Genomic DNA, 17,195 nt, shown 5'->3' with positions numbered 1-17,195 from the left:
ACACCCTGTAAATCATCCCTTATCTTTCTCCTTATGTGTTAATGAAGGCGTGCATGTGACATTGGCACGTCACACCGTGTTGTTGTGAAACTACTTTGCTTTAACTCTGCCAACATAATGATTAGAAGCTAAAGAACAACACAGACTTATCTAGAGTCTCCATACTTTGCTCGATCCATAAAGGCGTCGTTGACCATGTCAAGTGTTTATGAAATCAGAGAGTATATGAAGATATACAGTATATCTTACAGAAATAATTTCCTGGAAGGAAGCAGCCAGGCTTGTTCAATATGTTGCTCTGTAACGCTGTTGTGATTTTATGACCTAATATCTCGCTCTCCCTCCCTCCACAGCCATGGCAGACTTCCATGTACAACCAGAGTCAGTGCATGCTGAAGAGTCTGGTATAGCCAGATTCCAGTGCCAGATCCATGGTCTGCCGGAGCCTGTTATCAGCTGGGAAAAAGACGGCCGTCCCGTGGACACCAAGGACGAGAGGTTGGATTATACACAACATGGCCTGACACTCATTAGAGATGGCAGCTCTTTATAGGTCATTTACAAGGCCTCACATTATTTGTTTCCTTCTTGCCTTACAGTATATCTTATTTTTCTCTTGTAGGTACACTCTCCTGCCCACAGGTGTTCTGCAGATTACAGGAGTGCGTGAGGAGGACAGTGGAAAGTTCTGCTGTGTGGCCCATAACAGTGCAGGAGTGAAACACAGCACTGAGGCACTCCTCACTGTTTCAGGTTGTTATATTTCATTATGAGCAGTCATTCTTTTTTGTCATGTGGAAAGCATGTTCAAATACCCTCACTGTAGATTAACTTAGCTCTAAATCTGTGCTATGTACTGGTCTTTTGTTCTCTCCATCACTGCTCCAATACAACCAAGACATTCTCTCCTGTTTATCTACACAGCATATTCCCAAGATTTTCCCAAACCTATTGTTCCTCTACCTGATCTAAGAGATACAGTATATTGAGCCAATGCACTCTAGAGAAATCCAATTAAAGGACGCCATCCATCAAACTCATTCCCATCCTATGCTCTCTCTCCCTCTTTTTTTCCAGGCTCCCAGTCATCTGTTTACAAAGAGCCTGTGATCCTTGTCGGTCCAGAAAACCTCACGCTCACAGTTCACCAAACCGCCATCTTGGAGTGCGTTGCTACCGGATACCCTCGGCCCATCGTGTCTTGGAGCAGACTTGGTAGGTTCCTGCTGCCTATGTGTAGTTTGAATTTTTCATTTCGTGCACATGTGTGGAAGAGAAATTATATGTCACAGAGCCCGAGTACAGTCCCATTGTGCACTTGTGCATGTGAAATCTTAGTGTTTTGTGAGGGTCGAATGTGCATTTCATCCGTGTGTTTGTATGTTCTTAGCCGCACAGCTCTGATCTGTTCTGCATTGTGTAATGTACATACATGTGTGCACAGAATACATTTACAATAGTAGAAAATCTATTGTGTAAACATGAGGCAATGGGATTCAACATTAGGCCTTAGGGATAAACATTATGTTCAACTCTGTGTTGATAAATGCATGCTTCATGTCCTCATGAAGTTGAACCTCCTTCGAAGCACTGTAGAGCCTCTGAGTAATTGCTATGAGGTGCTGAGACAGATACGATTAGTTTTCCCCTCCTTCCATGTGTATTTTTTTTCTTGACTATCACTCAAAGTCTGTCGTGACCAATTTTTCAATCTGGTATCTGTTTTCTTTACCTATTATCCAGTCTGATTTGCTGTTCCAAATGTAAATTGCTGCCCCTCCCAAGCAGTCGGGCATAATCAGATTGAGAGTATTGCCTTACACAATGTCGCTAGAATGAAATGCTAACACGATGGGATTTGTATGTATTAGATTACGGCAGGGAGGCTGGGATAAGCTGCATAATGAATCTGATAGTTTCACATCAGTCACTCCTTAATGCCAGAGTTTGTTTGCTACTATTCATTGAACAGCACCGCAGCCTGCGAGCTTGTGCTCTTTCTTTTCTGACACTAAGTTAATTAGTGCCTGACAGAGAGAAAGTGATGGAGAGTGCAAGAGAGAGAGAGAAATATAGAAGAAAAAGGGCAAGAAAAGAACAAAACTGCTTTTGTTGAGACAAAAGCTCACTGAACTGTTACTTCTCAGTCCAATAGCAATAAAACACATCATAATGACAGACGCAGAGCAAAAGCACTTGGCAGGCAGAGTGATTCATTTCATCTCAATAATTTGTCATGATTAATTACAAATATTGTCCTTTTCATACTCTATCACCACCAGACTACATCGTGTCTGAAAGAAGCTGCAAGATTTCTCACAATGACTGCCGAGCTCACATCATTGTCAGTTCACTGGCTGTTGAGTTTTGAATTGATTTTAATATTCTTCTGATTACTTGTATTGGATTTAGTGGCTGGTTTGTTAATAGTTCACTGCTGCTGAAAAGCTCTGAGGAAGCTTAGGTCTTCAGATTTTGATTATTTCTGGTTCTTGCTATCTTTAAAAAGCTATGCGTTTGCTGTGATGATTGTTTTTGCCGTGTAAGATCAATGAATTTAGCTGATTAAAGGGCATCTGAAAACTCATTTTTCATCATTTTTCATCAAACATCAGTTTTACACAAATTATATTGCTTGTCCTCTTTGTAGTTCATTAGTTTGATTTGATTGCCTGTCTCATTTTTAATCCCTTTATTTCTATATGTTTTTATAGTTTCATATTGCCTGCTTTTGTATAATTTTGACACATAGTTATTCGCAGAACGATTAGCTTACAAACTGTAATTTATTTTATATCTCTGCCTCTCTGTTTGAAAGGTGCCACATTATAAATTTGCCTTGTCTTAACTTCTTTGTATTAAAGACATGAAAGTACACCTAAGAATACACTGCTGACTCCTGACCATATGGTTTGTATCTCTGGCTGGAGTTCCTGCCTCTGCATGTGTCCAGCATGGTGCCCATCTCCTGCCGCCTGGCCTTTTAACACATCAAATCTGGACCTTACAGGCTGCAGATGGAAGCCATAGATCGGATTAAAATGCCCCCTTGGCCCCACAGCTAATATCAGAGGCAGACTGGAGTCATTGTTGAGTTCGAGACTACAGATAGGGAGCACAGGAAAGTGTGAGCTTATCATGTAAGTACAGCAAGAGAAGAGAGGAGGGAGCTATGAATTGTGTTAGGAGATAGGAGATTAGAAGTTGCAGTTAGTGTTTCTGATCCCCCAGTGATGGCTGCAACATCTCCTGTGTAACTGTTTTTAAAAGCAATGTTCTGCCTGGCTTTGTTGTTACAAAGGCATGTAAGACAAGGTTCCTGCTCAAGTGTGAACGTTTTAATTATCTGAACATCCATCAGAGAAGCTGCACTTACATTACATGATGATTCTTTCGCGTGTACTCTGTAGGATGTCACTCTGACAACCATAAAAATATCTATTGCTTCTGATATACTGTAGATGAGTAATTATAACACGAACGCCACTCACAATACAAAACCACAAACTCAGTGACCTTCTCTTCCTTTTTCTTGTGACTGTTGTACTGGCAGCTTCACAAGACATTACAATTCAAAGAATCAAACACTTCACTGTGAAAGCTGCATCCTTGACCTCCAGGAGGACCAAAAATAGTGCTGCCTCTGTCAACTTGTGACTGTAAACATGCTAGACTGCACATGTGCACACCTGGTCTTTTTTGCTGCCCCTGCATATTTTCGCTCCCATTCCTCTCAACTGACCTCTCTCTTTCTCTTTTTTTTTTTTTTTCTCTGGGTAGACGGCCGTCCCATCGGTGTGGAGGGAATCCAGGTACTCGGCACGGGGAACCTCATGATCTCAGATGTTGGTGTGCAGCACTCAGGAGTCTATGTGTGTGCTGCTAATAAACCCGGGACCCGTGTTCGTAGGACCGCTCAGGGACGTCTTGTAGTCCAAGGTGAGTTCTGTATGAAAGGAATGTTCCATTTTTAAAAGTCTTAAAGTTTTCTCAGTATATGTGTCATTTATGAAATAAATATAGTCAGTTGATAAGGAAAAGCTCTGAATTCAACTGCCATGACACGATACCTGCACTGGCTTCCCAACACCTACAGTTACATTTGTTTGAGAGCATAACCGAGCTGGAGGCACCACTTCCTGATATTGAAACAGGGTTTTACCACTGCGTTACCCGTGTACCTCCTGTGGGTGGACTTTAATTTAAATCACTAACTCTCAAATAGTGAGTGCTGCAAATCTGTTAGACTTAAAGGTTTTTGCATATTTTTGAACCACATGACTTTTTTGCATTACTGCCAACCAAAGCATAACATTACATTTTAGAATAAATTTTCTACCTCCCAAGCACCAATTTGAAGGTTATTTTCTAGTGCACTTCTTGTACTAGGTTGATATTAAAAAGCTTTTCCCTCTTCCTGCTGCAAGACCATAAAAATATGTTTGTTATTTTAATAATAATTGCATTAAGCTTTGCTATGAACCACAATCAAAGTAGAAGATAAAGAGTCATTGATCTTAACAGAGGTAAAGACAAACAGATCATAAATCTAACTAACCAATCACAGAGATAGGGTGAAGAAAGAAGGGATTGGGCTCAAGTTTTGAGAGGGTTTTGAGTTGACATGAACTATATAATCGTAGATTAGATTTTTTTTTTCTTTTTTGAAACATAAATGTAGACAAGTCTTTGAATGTACTGTATGCTTCAAAGATAGATCAGTGGAGAAGATAAGCTGAAGGTTTGTATTAATTTTCTTTAAATACGGGGAGCTAATATTGTTAGAAGATTTAAAAGTGTGAGGATTGTTTTTTTTCTCAAGTTTCTTGTTAAAAAGGCTAGACCATGATTCCTTGTGTGTCTTTGTGTAAGTACTGTGAACCCAAACAGAATATCTTTGCCTCAAAAACTTTCATTCTGTCTTTCATGTCCAAAGCTATTTTAAATCAAATTCTTCCACAGCTTGATAAATTTTACTACAGGTGAACATTTTTCACACTTGTTTCCATCATCTTTATAATTGATGTTTGAGACTGAACATTTGAATTCAGTCGTTCAGTCTCATAGACAAGGAATACACAAACAAGATCAATAAAATGTAGTCTGCTGAGGATCTAATCCAAAAACAATTCTCAGATCAATAATCTGCATAATTTCGTGCAAATATAAAGCCCAAATCTATATTATTTATTTGTAAAAATGTATTTTTTCCAAAGCCAAGTAGTTGCTCTTGAGATAAAACTTGACTGACTCTGTTTAGTGGGAAATGTTGCTGGCTTTGTGGCCTGTTTATGATCAAAGAGGAAATATCCTCAACCATCTTCTCTTAGATCATAAACATGCAACAAGGCCGACTTTACTTATATGTATAGAGACTCTCACTGTCAAAACAAAACACTTGACTCAGTTATACACTATACAGCTTTTATAAAGACCAGTGACTCTTAAATATAAGAGATTGTAATAATATAGATGACATCAACTAAAATACCCGCAGTAAATTGTTCACCGTGCTTTTGAAAATGGTTGCCAGTAATGTTGAGTGAATTTGAGCCAGAACCGTGAAAGTGCTTGATGTTAAGTCAGAGAGACAGATGGTCTTGACCATTAGGATGAGGCCAGGTGTGGGTGGCCGCACGCATTAATTGTCACCAAACAGGAAACATCCAACATTTGCCTCACTCACATATTGATCAGATGGACCACACTTTGCTTTAGCCCATAGCAGTATTGATCCTGATCAATATTTCATTTTATCTGCCTGTCAACAAGTACCATACCCCAGCGGGAAGAAAGAAGCAAAGCCATGGATGTTAGTTCTGTGTCAGTGTTTTGTTATTGATATGTAGAAACAAAGGTGTTGACTCTCAAATAAATGTATGTGCGGCCTCTTTAATTATAAGGGAAAAATAATTTTACTGCATGTCCGTGAAGAATTGGTTTATAGTAAATAAGCCACTTGACACCTCTGTGAATATGAGAGGGTGTCAATGTTAATTCAGAAAAGGAGTACAGCGGTCAGGAACTCCAACATCAAATTAATGCAGACGAGTCAACTTATGAAACCATCACACATCAAACAAATGCGCTGATACAGTAAATCAATTATGTTCATTTCGGTTCCTTTGGGGCACAAAAAGAGAGACAAGAGAAACAAAGAAGGAGGGAGGAGTCGAAGTGTTAAAGCCAAAAGGGAAAACCAAGAGCAAGAAGGATGGATGGTGCTGGTGATCTAACCCACACCCATCCAGGTGCAAATCGATATCTACGCGAGCTCCTTCTGACCTTCACCTTTAAGACAGCCCGCAAAGACTACGCAGAGAGAGAAAGAAAGAGAGAATGAAGCGGGAAAAGAGGGAGAGATAAATGAAAGGACCATCACACACTGTCAGCAGTCTCCATTCAAGTGCCTAAGGGCCCCCTTAGCTTTTCCAATGAGAGAATGGAAATGCTTACATTGAAAAAGTGGCAGACAACATTTTCTCTATTAGGGTGGGAACATAAGGGAGGACAGAAGAGTGGGAAAAACAATGGGAACAGAAGGAAAATATTAAACAGGACAAAGACAAAGTATAGGAAAAACTGAGCAACAGATTGGCAATATTTTATATTTTTTTATTTCATCAAATCCTTTGAAAAGACAAAAACCAAAATAAAATTTAGGAGGTAAAATTTATTTATATTGGCATTTTTGCCTTTATTTATGGTTCAAAACTGTAGAGAGACATGAAATGACAAAGATCCATGGCTGGAAGTGAACTGCAAGTTATGTAATTTAACCAGTAGGCTACCACGGCACCCTGCTTTAGTTTGGTTGGAGTCAATCCCACATACACCATGAGGTTTTCGGATGTATAGAAGTTCGAGCGCTGTGGCCAAAGCTTGTTTTGCTATATTTTCAAAAATTACATTGTAGCACTACAATTTACCAGACATTCATTGTATCATTTGACATGTTTCAGAATTGATATTGTACAGTCTGACACAGATTTGGACGAAGATGACACGCAGTGAATTTGTTGTTATCACACAGTCTATAGGCGCCTTTACACACATTGTGTGCTTTGATCTATTCATGGTATTTGTTCCATGAATAGATCAGTAAGTGTAGAATAACCGCTTTATACTTTAAACATAGTATGACATAAAGGAATGTTTTGGCTTCCTTGTTAACAAAAGTAAAAACTGTACTGGTTTCTCTATGTGCTTTAACATACTGGAGAATTAAATGTTTATTTCCAAACAGCATTTGTGTTAAAGCAGCAGTTTTACAGCTCCAGTTGCTCAGTCTCATCATGTAACGATAAGCTAAATGATGGAGACTGATGGAAAACAGGACAGTGGAGCTTTTTTTTTCTAACAGGCAATAAGTTATGCTTAGTATTCCAGCTTTCTACCCTCCAGTGACGACTCTGAGACATTATAATTACCATAATATTTTTTCTGAGTTAACATGAGCATAAATAATTCAGGTTATCAAATCACCGATAACCGCTGGGACAATAATGAGTACAGAGGAGATGATACAATACCTCTCTGTCCGTTAGCTCAAATAAAAGCCCCAATGCAGAAATGAAACTCCAGCGGATGTAACTGTAATTACTTATTGTAATTTAAAGTATCTGTAAAATACATGCCCTGCTAAGAGAACCGTTTTAATATGATTAAGTTATTACCACTAATTGACTGTAGCCACTAGCCTGTAGCATGGAATGAGACATGATATGATGAAACTATAAACTGAAGTTTATTTTCATGTGTTTTAAAGCACATAGCTCAAGTTGTGCTGTTGTTGATGCAGTATCTTGCTCTCTTACTTCCACTTTTCTGCTCTCTCTCTCTCTCTCTCTCTCTCTCTCTATTTCCCTACAGCTGTATTGATCTGGCATCTCTTATAATCCTGCTAATAGACCCTGAATTATAGATTAGCAACAGTATTTTTCCCATAATACAGTACATTGCTTCTTTATGATAAATGAGAAGTAGGTGCCTGAATACATCGTAATCTCATATTTTTACTTGTTTTCATTCTTGCTAGTTCTCTCCGTCTCCTTATCAATCTTATATTGTCTCCTTATTCCAGCTTTGCACCTTTCCTCAAGTCTTTTTTTAGTTTTGTTTCTGGAAATAGTCCACCTTACCTGACTCTCCGTTTACCACCTCTTTCAGCTCCTGCAGAGTTTATTCAACCCCCACAGTCCATTGCTCGGCCTGTCGGCACCACCGCCATCTTCACCTGCCAAGCCCAGGGCGAACCTGAGCCCCAGCTCACCTGGCTGAAGAACGGGCAGATACTGGAACCCGGGGGACACGTCAAACTCAGGAACAACAACAAGTAAGGGAAAAAAATCTTGCCTTGTGCTCTTGTGTTTTAAATTTATTCATACAAACAGGAATACCCACAGGTTCGTTGGGCTGAGGTAAAAATAACAAAGCAAAACAAGAGCCCTTTACGTTGTTTTTTTTTTGGCTTGTGTTTTGTAGTGCTTGAATTTGATGCACCAGCAAAGTTTATTGCAGTATATACTACATATACTGCATGTATACATGTCATGTATCATTATCATGTGCACATATCACAGAGACTTGCTACTAGGAGAGATTTTGAAACCACTTTCTAATAAGTCAATCTTTATGAACGGGTTGTAAGTCTTGATTAGTGGCTCTATTAAAACTTAATAGAACAGATATTAGCCATTAACAAGAACATTTTTGGGTTGTGAAGAATCCCTGTGACTGATGTTTCTCCCTCAGCAAGTAGAACATTTAGCTTTAGCTCAAATTGACCATTTACCCTCTGAAAGAACCTGCGGAGAATCTTGATAAAAATCAATTTCTTAACAGTTTATTAACATGTATAATTGTACAGTTGATGGCTTACGAGAAAATGTGAAAACCACAAGTATTTATTAATGCATTAGCAACATTTATGACTTCAAAATAACCAAATAGAAAGGATAAACACAACCTGGCAACTCAGAAGGTGTTAATGAATTAATGCTATACGAAGCATTTGTAAACTGTTAATGAAGCCATTTGTTACAACTTTCATAAAGGGTGACTGTGATGTTCTTATTTTTAATCTGAAAATAGCTCAGGGCCATTATGTAAGTCATCACATAATGCAAATTGTCATTGGTACAGCTTAGCTCTCTCCCAACTATCAGTGCTCTCCTTTCAAAGTCGGACCCGGCTCACAGAAGTAATACGGATGTCAGTATTAATCACTATTGGCTTGATCTAATCATTGGCATCATCGTAATGTTCAATTTCCCTGCTTTTCTGTTGCTTCTAGCGCTGCAGCTGCTGGAATTAGTGCTTGCCAAGACATGAGCCTCAATTTATTTGTGCCTTTGTATGTGAGGAGTGTATTGACTGGAAGTTGGATGCTTTCCCATGGCAGTCCCCAGGAATGTCATGAGGAGGAGGACCCAGCTACCAGCTCTGTTACTTACCATTCTCAGCACCTAGCGCTGTAAAAGCTGCATGTTGCAGCGGCTGTTTTATTGAGTTACTCTATGTAGCATCTCGGAAACATCCCAAAGATAATTTAGAGGATTAATTGCACATTGGTTATGCTTCCCTGCTCTGGGTTTTATTATTACTTAAGGGAATTAACTCTGTTGTAATAATCTTGATTGAAGTTCATGGGAAAGTTGATAAATTGAGCTGAATAACATCTCATAAAGGCTGAGCATGAACAGAATAATGGCTTACAACATATCATGGCCAAGTCTCTTGTTCTATTGTTTTCCTGCCCATGGTTTCAAGGCATTACTGGAAAAGAATAAAACATAAGTGTCCAGCCTGCTGTTAATACTGCTGGGTGTATGACCGTAAACCGCTACACTCTGTCCATCCAGCAAATGGGTTCTTGAGTAAATTCTGTTATGCATTACTGCACACGTAAAGTTCAATTTTTCCAGTTGACCCTGGCAGCCAACCAGCCGTGCATGTTGTTATTATTCATAAAAGAGAAATATGAAGTGAACACATTAAATATGCACCAGAAAAATCGATACTTGCCCTCCGATGCAGTGAGTGAAGGGAGCAGACACCTCCATCGCTCACACAGACTGCTCCGCTCACACTTGCTTCCACCAGTCTATATTAGTCAGAGAGATGGAGTGAGGCACTAACAAAGGAGGAAAGAAGAGAGGGAGGAAACAAATGAGAGGCCAGACTTGGATGTTAATAAAAAAATAATAAAAAATGAGAGAAAAATGAACGGGGTGGTCAAAAGAGAAATGATGAGTCGGCAGGAAGAACAAATGAGGAGAGAGAGAAAAAGACAGAGCGGGAGTCAGAGCATCACATCGTTTCCACTTGCCACCATTAGTGTATGACCTGCTGTAATATGGATCTCATGCATCACAAACCCTGCTCTGTGATTGGTTAAGGAGGCAGGCCTCAGCTTGAGATCTACCATTAGCTAATTAGCTCATAAAGTCAGCTAGTTGACCAGGAAATGCAGTCAGCCATTTAGAGAACAGAGCAGCTTGATGTGCATCTTAAGGATTTGCACTGTGTAGCTGAACTGTGAGGAAGGTAGATGGAAGACATTAAAATCAGATTCATTATCACAGTGTCTGGTTAAGTATCTTAGAGTACTATGGATGTAAAAAGCTCTTACTTACAACTAAGGCTGCAGCTAACAATCATTTTCCATCATTAATTACCTGATGATTATTTTCTTGATTAATCAGTTCGTTTTTTGGTCTATAAAACATCAAAAATTTGTAAAAACTTTACATCATAAGTTCCCAAAGTTGATTCATTTAGATTGCCAACAATCCAAATATATAATAATAATATATTCAGTTTACTATCATAGAAGACAAAGAAAAAAAAACAGCAAATAATCATGTTTGTAAAGCTAGAACCAGTAAACTTTTTTGCTTAATTTTTTTGCTTAAAAATAACAAAAAGCACTTGTTGCCAATACTTTATATCTTGATTGACTAATTGTTTCAGTTCTATTCGCAACATTTTTTTCCAATTCAGGAAGTGTGAAGTTCAAATATGTCACAGAAGTCATAGGGAGGACATAGGTTGGTTGTTGGTTGCAAACATCATACAAGACTTTGAGACCAGAGACCAAGATTCACATCCTGCGTCCCTCGTGTTGTTAAGTTTAGACTATGAAAACAATGGGTTAAGGAAAGATCATGGTTTTGGTTAAATATTGAAAAAAGTAAACAGTGACTTGAAGCACAAAGCAGGGAACATTGATGTTTTCAATGATTTACCAAAACTCTGGTCTTTCCATAAGCTTAACCAAGTGTTCTCAGTTGCTTGAACATAAAACATCACGTCTTTTGTTAAGCTTATGCACCTGATAACATTTTGGGATGTTCATAAACTGCTTGGATTCACTCAAGATCATGTTCAATTGCCTCAATTGGATATTGTAAAAACAAATGAAATATTTCAACTTCATTTTTTGCTGCATGTTCGTATCAACATTTTGTGTGGCCAGTGGACAGTTATGTTCAATATAAAAAGGAGGGTGATATATCATTCTGTTAATAAAAAAAACATAATCCAGGTGGCATAACTGTATGTTTCCTACAAAATGGATTTTAATGTAATTTTTTGGAAACAAAGTTGGAAAATTCATAGAGAGATGAGTTTTACCGAAAGTTTAGAAGGCCTTTAACCTCAGCTATGTGGCGTATATGTTTTCATTCTGTAGTGGAGATCCTGAATAGATGGAAAATTATATGGCACAGGGTATTTTACCTTCTGAAACAAGCCAAAACAAAAGGAATATGCAAATTATATTCAACTGCTCCAGGCAGTACAATGCTTCTATTCTCATATCTCTATATATATATACAGATATACATACTCTATCTGATAGGAGAAGCTTGGATCTACAGTGAATGTAACATACCTAGCAGATAGATTTTAATTAATGTGTGCGCTGGGTATGAGTGTGTGTGTGTTTGTGTAAAAATGTACACACACAGAGGTTTCTCCCCTCAGCCATCTCTCATGACGCTGACCTTCAACAGCAAATCGGACAAGGGAAGGAAGGGGAATCGATTGTACATTTCATTCACACACACGCATGCACACACATTAATCAAAAAGCAAGTGAGCCTGTATGTGCACAAATAGCCCCATGGTGCATTCCATCATTCACTTTGTGCGCACACATAATCAAACATAAAAATTCACAAACATGTTGCCCTTTACACTTTATCCACACACGCACTTAACACACAAAGAGAAGACAAAGCTATGCGAAATGCTGTATGTGATGTGATGATGTGAGATCTGACGACCTGATTGGCTGCTTGTGTAAAAAGACGTGGCCCTCTGAGGGTGAAGCTCTCACCGTCACATCTCAACAAATCTTGATACACACACCTGCAGTGCTTGTGCACGCGCTCAGACACAAACACGCACACATTGCGAGGATTATTGTTGCCCTATTCATTATCAGTGTTTTCTGACCAGGCTCCTGTAAAACGTGTATCGGGGCTATTTGAAGCCTCTGTTAGAGCTGCTGCTAATTATGTCTAAGGACCAGCCTCACTCTTTAGTCTCTAAAGCTGGCATGTTTAACCATCCAACACATACAAGCTGTGATCTCACATCAGAAAGTGTAATAATGCTGAGGTTGAAAGCCAGAATGTCTTGTCGTAAATCTCCCTGGTGAGAACATCCCCTGAGCATTTTTCCTATTCGCTCTCTTTCTGCTTAACAAAAATTATAAAAACAGTTTGAAAAACGTATGATCCTTTTATATTTGTGTGTAAAGAGTTATAGGATAAAGAAAGGAACAGGGCTAAAGTGTGTGCTAGTGCCGTGGTGTGTTTTATAATTAATGGCCAACATCTGAAGGAACAGGCTACCACACAAACCTGGACATTTCGTTGCAGAATCCTTTCAAAGGGTCTTTTTTTCTTTTCTTCTTCCCCCCCACCCCCCCACTTTCTTTCACCAAGACCTGCCTTTCTTGTTTGCAGCCCCTCTCTGTGCCCCACATCCCCCTTCCTGCCCCCATTACAGAGAGCTGGGGCCTGGGCATTGGCCTTGAACTCTGACCCCGCCTGTAATCAGTCATATCCCTGGGCCCTTCCCTCCTCTCAGGCCAAAGACAGCTCATCGCTCCTCCCCTCCCCCTTCCCCACCTCTTCCTCCTGTTCTCTCTTTGTCCCCATGTTTTTTTCCCCCTTTCCCTCTCGTTGGATCCAGAATGGCCACGCTGGCTTTTGATGGGGTGCTGCTCAGAGACAACGGAGAGTAAACACAGCCTCCGCAGCTCAACAACAGGCCCAAGGCCCCACTGTCAGCCACTCCCCTGGCCCATAGCCTTATCCATCAATCTGTGAAATGACCTTGAACTGATGAGTAAATGATGGTGTCAACCTGTCAGGACAGGACAGCTTGGCTTTGGACCTCATGTTAGACAAGCAAACAGCTCGAATTCAGGTCATATACCTCCCGAATCCCCAAATCTCTTCTTCTTTCTCATTCACTGGTTCCATCCATCTGGTTTCCTCACATATTGTATGGCTCTTTGGTGGCCCTGCTTCACTGTTGCATGTTGATGTAGATTGATCTACTCTAAAACTAGAGACCAAGCTATTTCATCAGAATAACTCTAAGTGATTAAACAAAAATTAAATAGTGGTCCATTGAACAGGGTGTCAGTTGGTAATCTTTGTAACAGAGAATTAAAATGAAAATAAAATGAAAAAAAAGTTTCTAAAGATAAAGAACTTCATAAATACAATTCCCTACTTTGTTAAGTACTTTCTTAAATAAAACTTGCAAATTCCATGATTAAATGTATATTTTGTTCTTCTCAGTCTTTGATTGATTCAATTCAGTTGTGATTCAATTTAAACCCAATTCCTCTAAACATCCACCATCCGGTCTGTTTTTCCTGAGTATCCAGGAACAGAGAGGAATGTGGTTTACATTCACAGCCACAGCAACAGTAACACCTACTTCAAACACAGGCACACCAACACTCCTTGACTGCCAAATTATCTCTAGGAAGTGTCAAAAAACACCACAGTTAACACCAAAGATAGTGCCAAGATCAAACCAAAACTGAGAATCTTGCCGACAACAACACTTAAAATGCAGCACCCTCCTGTGATTATTTACAACAAAAAAAGAAAATCGTATTCAGTTCATGAATACAAGCCAACTGGGAAGAGATACATTTAAAATTATAAACCAAATGGCTGCAATTACACAAAGAAGTCGGTATCTTTTAGGATTCTTTGTCTCTTGCTCTTTCATATATTCTGATACTCTGAATTGCTGAAACCACTAAAGAGTTTTTGCCAGGAGGTGTGGAATTTCATAAGCTACAGGTCGACAGGATCAGTCTATGTGTATGTGGCTGAATATGTAGAAATGATGCATGCAATGATGCATGAGCATCATTTCTGAAAGTCGCCCCTCGGGGACAAATAAAGTGTTTTGAATTTGAATGAATGTACAGTAAATATGTGTGCGTTCATGCACGTGAGTGTGCATACATACAGTTGGACACCACTGTACCTACTGAAACAAGCAATGTCTTGTGAAATTTCTCCTGAATTCCCTTCACACACTCCAAGGGGCCCATCCAGGTTTGGTGGCATCGGGTAGTGTGTCCCTGGGGGCCTCTTTGCTGCGTCCGTGGCGTCTGGTCAGGCTGCTTGTCTGCAAACACTCCATCCATCGCTGATATGAAAGGCTGTCAGAAATGTGATGGTTGAGTAGCAAGCTGAGGGTTGGCGACTGCTGCCACCTCAGAGGTCAAAGGTGAGATTGGCTCAGAGCGGGTGACCTACAGAGGGCCTCTTTGACCTGATAATTATCCAGATTGAATCCACCTGGCAGACCGGAGAGAATAATGACTCTTCCACCTTTGCAGCCTATTCTGACCCAGATTAGAGACGTACAGTAATTGTATCCCACCACATCAATTTTAAAAAAGAAATGGAATAATTCACTCCTCCATCCTGCCCGCTGACCCAGAAGAGCTCTCCCCTGTCCTTACAAATCCATCCTTACAAACCACGGCAAGGTGGGTGCGAGGTCAGCGCTGTCTGTTGAGCTGAAATGCCACTTTCTGCATGTCCCATTTCACAGGTCCAGAAGGTGCAAGTGACAGACCACATATACAGCACAAGTCTGACATGCTTCTCTTTCAATACAGTGCGTGCTTTTCCTCACAGAATCATGCTGGCAAAAAAAATGATTTAATACACCAAGGGTCCAACCTGTCTGTCAAAGAAAGATGACAATCTGACAGACAGGTGCTTACAAACTCCAAGTGACAGATTATAGCAGGATGCTGCAGGATATGTTGAACTCCCGCGGCATTCAATTCCAGTGTTTCAACTTAAAGCACAGCATGAGAACCAGAGGCCAGGAGGGTTTCGTCCCTCCATTTGAAAAATGTTTCTGATCTCTTAAAATGCCATAACCAAGGGCTTCACCATTTTGAAGCAGGGAAAATGGACAGCTACAACTAAAGCCTCTCTATAATCCCAGGGTATTCATTATGTGTGTGTTCTCACTTTTCTCCTGCACATATTAACTTAAATACAGTAGAAATGGCCTTGGAATGAAGAAATGTTTTACACCACAGGGCCTCATTTCCATAGTATGTTAAATGTTTTATTTTTCCTTTTGCCTCAGGACAAACACAATGAGAAGAGAGCATGTATTCTAGTCTAATAACACCTACTCAAAATGCACACACACATACACACACAGTGCAGAAGACAGACCAGGTAGGAGGGGTGAAGAAAGAGAACCAAAGATAGACAGATGGGGACAAAGAGCAGAGAGTGGTGGAGGTACACCGGAGAGGAGCAATGGCTGGAAAAAGGAGAAGTCAAAGCATTGAGATAAAGGATTTTCTTTGTGTAGGAGGTTGCATGTGTGTGTGTGTGTGTGTGTGTGTGTGTGTGTGTGTGTGCATATATGTGTGTGAGAGATGAAAGGTTTTACTGATGTAGGCAAATTACATTTTTTGAAACACTGAAATAGATTTATCCACTGCGACGGGAGTTCCAGTAGAAGACAAATCAGTTTGAAAGTATGTGCTGTGCATGAGTGAAGATCCTCCACACACAATACTGCTGCTGTCTCTCACTCAAAACCCACACACACACACACACACATTCACTAGCAAGGACCACACCATCAATGAGATGCGTTTGGATGATTTATTGAGGAAAACAATTAATGTGCATAGTTCTTCCAGTTGCTGACTGTGTTGTGGGGAAGCTTACAGGGAATCTCCTGCAGCACCCGGGCAACAGCGGACCCCCTCAGGACCCTACGAATAAGAGGAAGAATCATGAAGAAACAGGAAGAGAGAAATAGGGTGGGAGGGAGGGGCGCAGAACACGAGAGCGGAAGAAGCGGAGAGGGTTAGGTGGTATTTATGGGAATGCCGGAAGTGGCGTAATTGAGGTGTGGTCCTGCTCCTGAAAGTTTGCTGAATAGCCTCAATACACACAGTTGAACACAGTATGCTGTGCTGTTCACACACTTAACATGTTTCTCATTCATTGTCTTTGCTATTTGCATTTATTTAAGTGCTAATATTGTATTATTAGTACATTAGTATTAAGTACTGTCTCTTGAAACATGATTTTTTTTCACAGAATTGTTTATTCAAGACAAATCTACCAGTACAAGCCATTTCTGCTTACAGATTTTCCTGTATTTTACATATTGTCACAACAAGCCTCCTAAACATTTCAACTACCAAATTAGGTGCATAATGCATTCGAAGTTCGAGTTTCTGTCCTATAATTGGTTGCCAGTTTTTTAATAGGTGTGGCCTATTTGACATAAACTACCATTAATCTTGAATGCAATTAAAGTACAAGTCAACTAAGAGCTATTCTATAAGGTGAGATGGCATTTCTGCTTCAGGTGGTCCTACAGCACCGTGCTATATTTGGATGGTGGGTGGTCATGGTGCAAAGGTGAAGGTGTAGTGTTATTAGTAAAAGCCAGTTTAAAGTGTGGAAAGATGAATATAACTATGAAACAATGATATAACACTGACACAATAAGTACTTCTCCTAAATGTTTTCATTAGTGGCACTGACACTTCTACTGTTTCTACTTGTTAGCACATTCTCTGTAAATTGCAGCGCTTTGGAAATCTCATATAAAATGCAAATTTTCAGGCTGCAATGCTATACAATCAACTGTTA

At 39.8% G+C, this 17,195-nt stretch overlaps 1 protein-coding gene across 1 annotated transcript in view; it reads left to right on the top strand.

Annotated features, from left to right (window-relative positions):
• The window catches only part of igdcc3 (immunoglobulin superfamily, DCC subclass, member 3), a 61,313-nt gene that overhangs the window by 35,644 nt on the left and 8,474 nt on the right, over window positions 1-17,195 (top strand). The window contains exons 3-7 of the mRNA XM_044351015.1: window positions 354-498; window positions 623-753; window positions 1,078-1,215; window positions 3,781-3,939; window positions 8,170-8,335. Coding sequence (XP_044206950.1) covers window positions 354-498; window positions 623-753; window positions 1,078-1,215; window positions 3,781-3,939; window positions 8,170-8,335 — 739 coding nt within the window. The remainder of the gene's footprint in view (window positions 1-353; window positions 499-622; window positions 754-1,077; window positions 1,216-3,780; window positions 3,940-8,169; window positions 8,336-17,195) is intronic.

Source organism: Thunnus albacares, chromosome 1 (assembly GCF_914725855.1).
Source record: "Thunnus albacares chromosome 1, fThuAlb1.1, whole genome shotgun sequence".
NCBI lineage: Eukaryota > Metazoa > Chordata > Actinopteri > Scombriformes > Scombridae > Thunnus > Thunnus albacares.
Note: the sequence above shows the minus strand (reverse complement) of the source record. Positions and strands in the feature narration are given on the sequence as shown.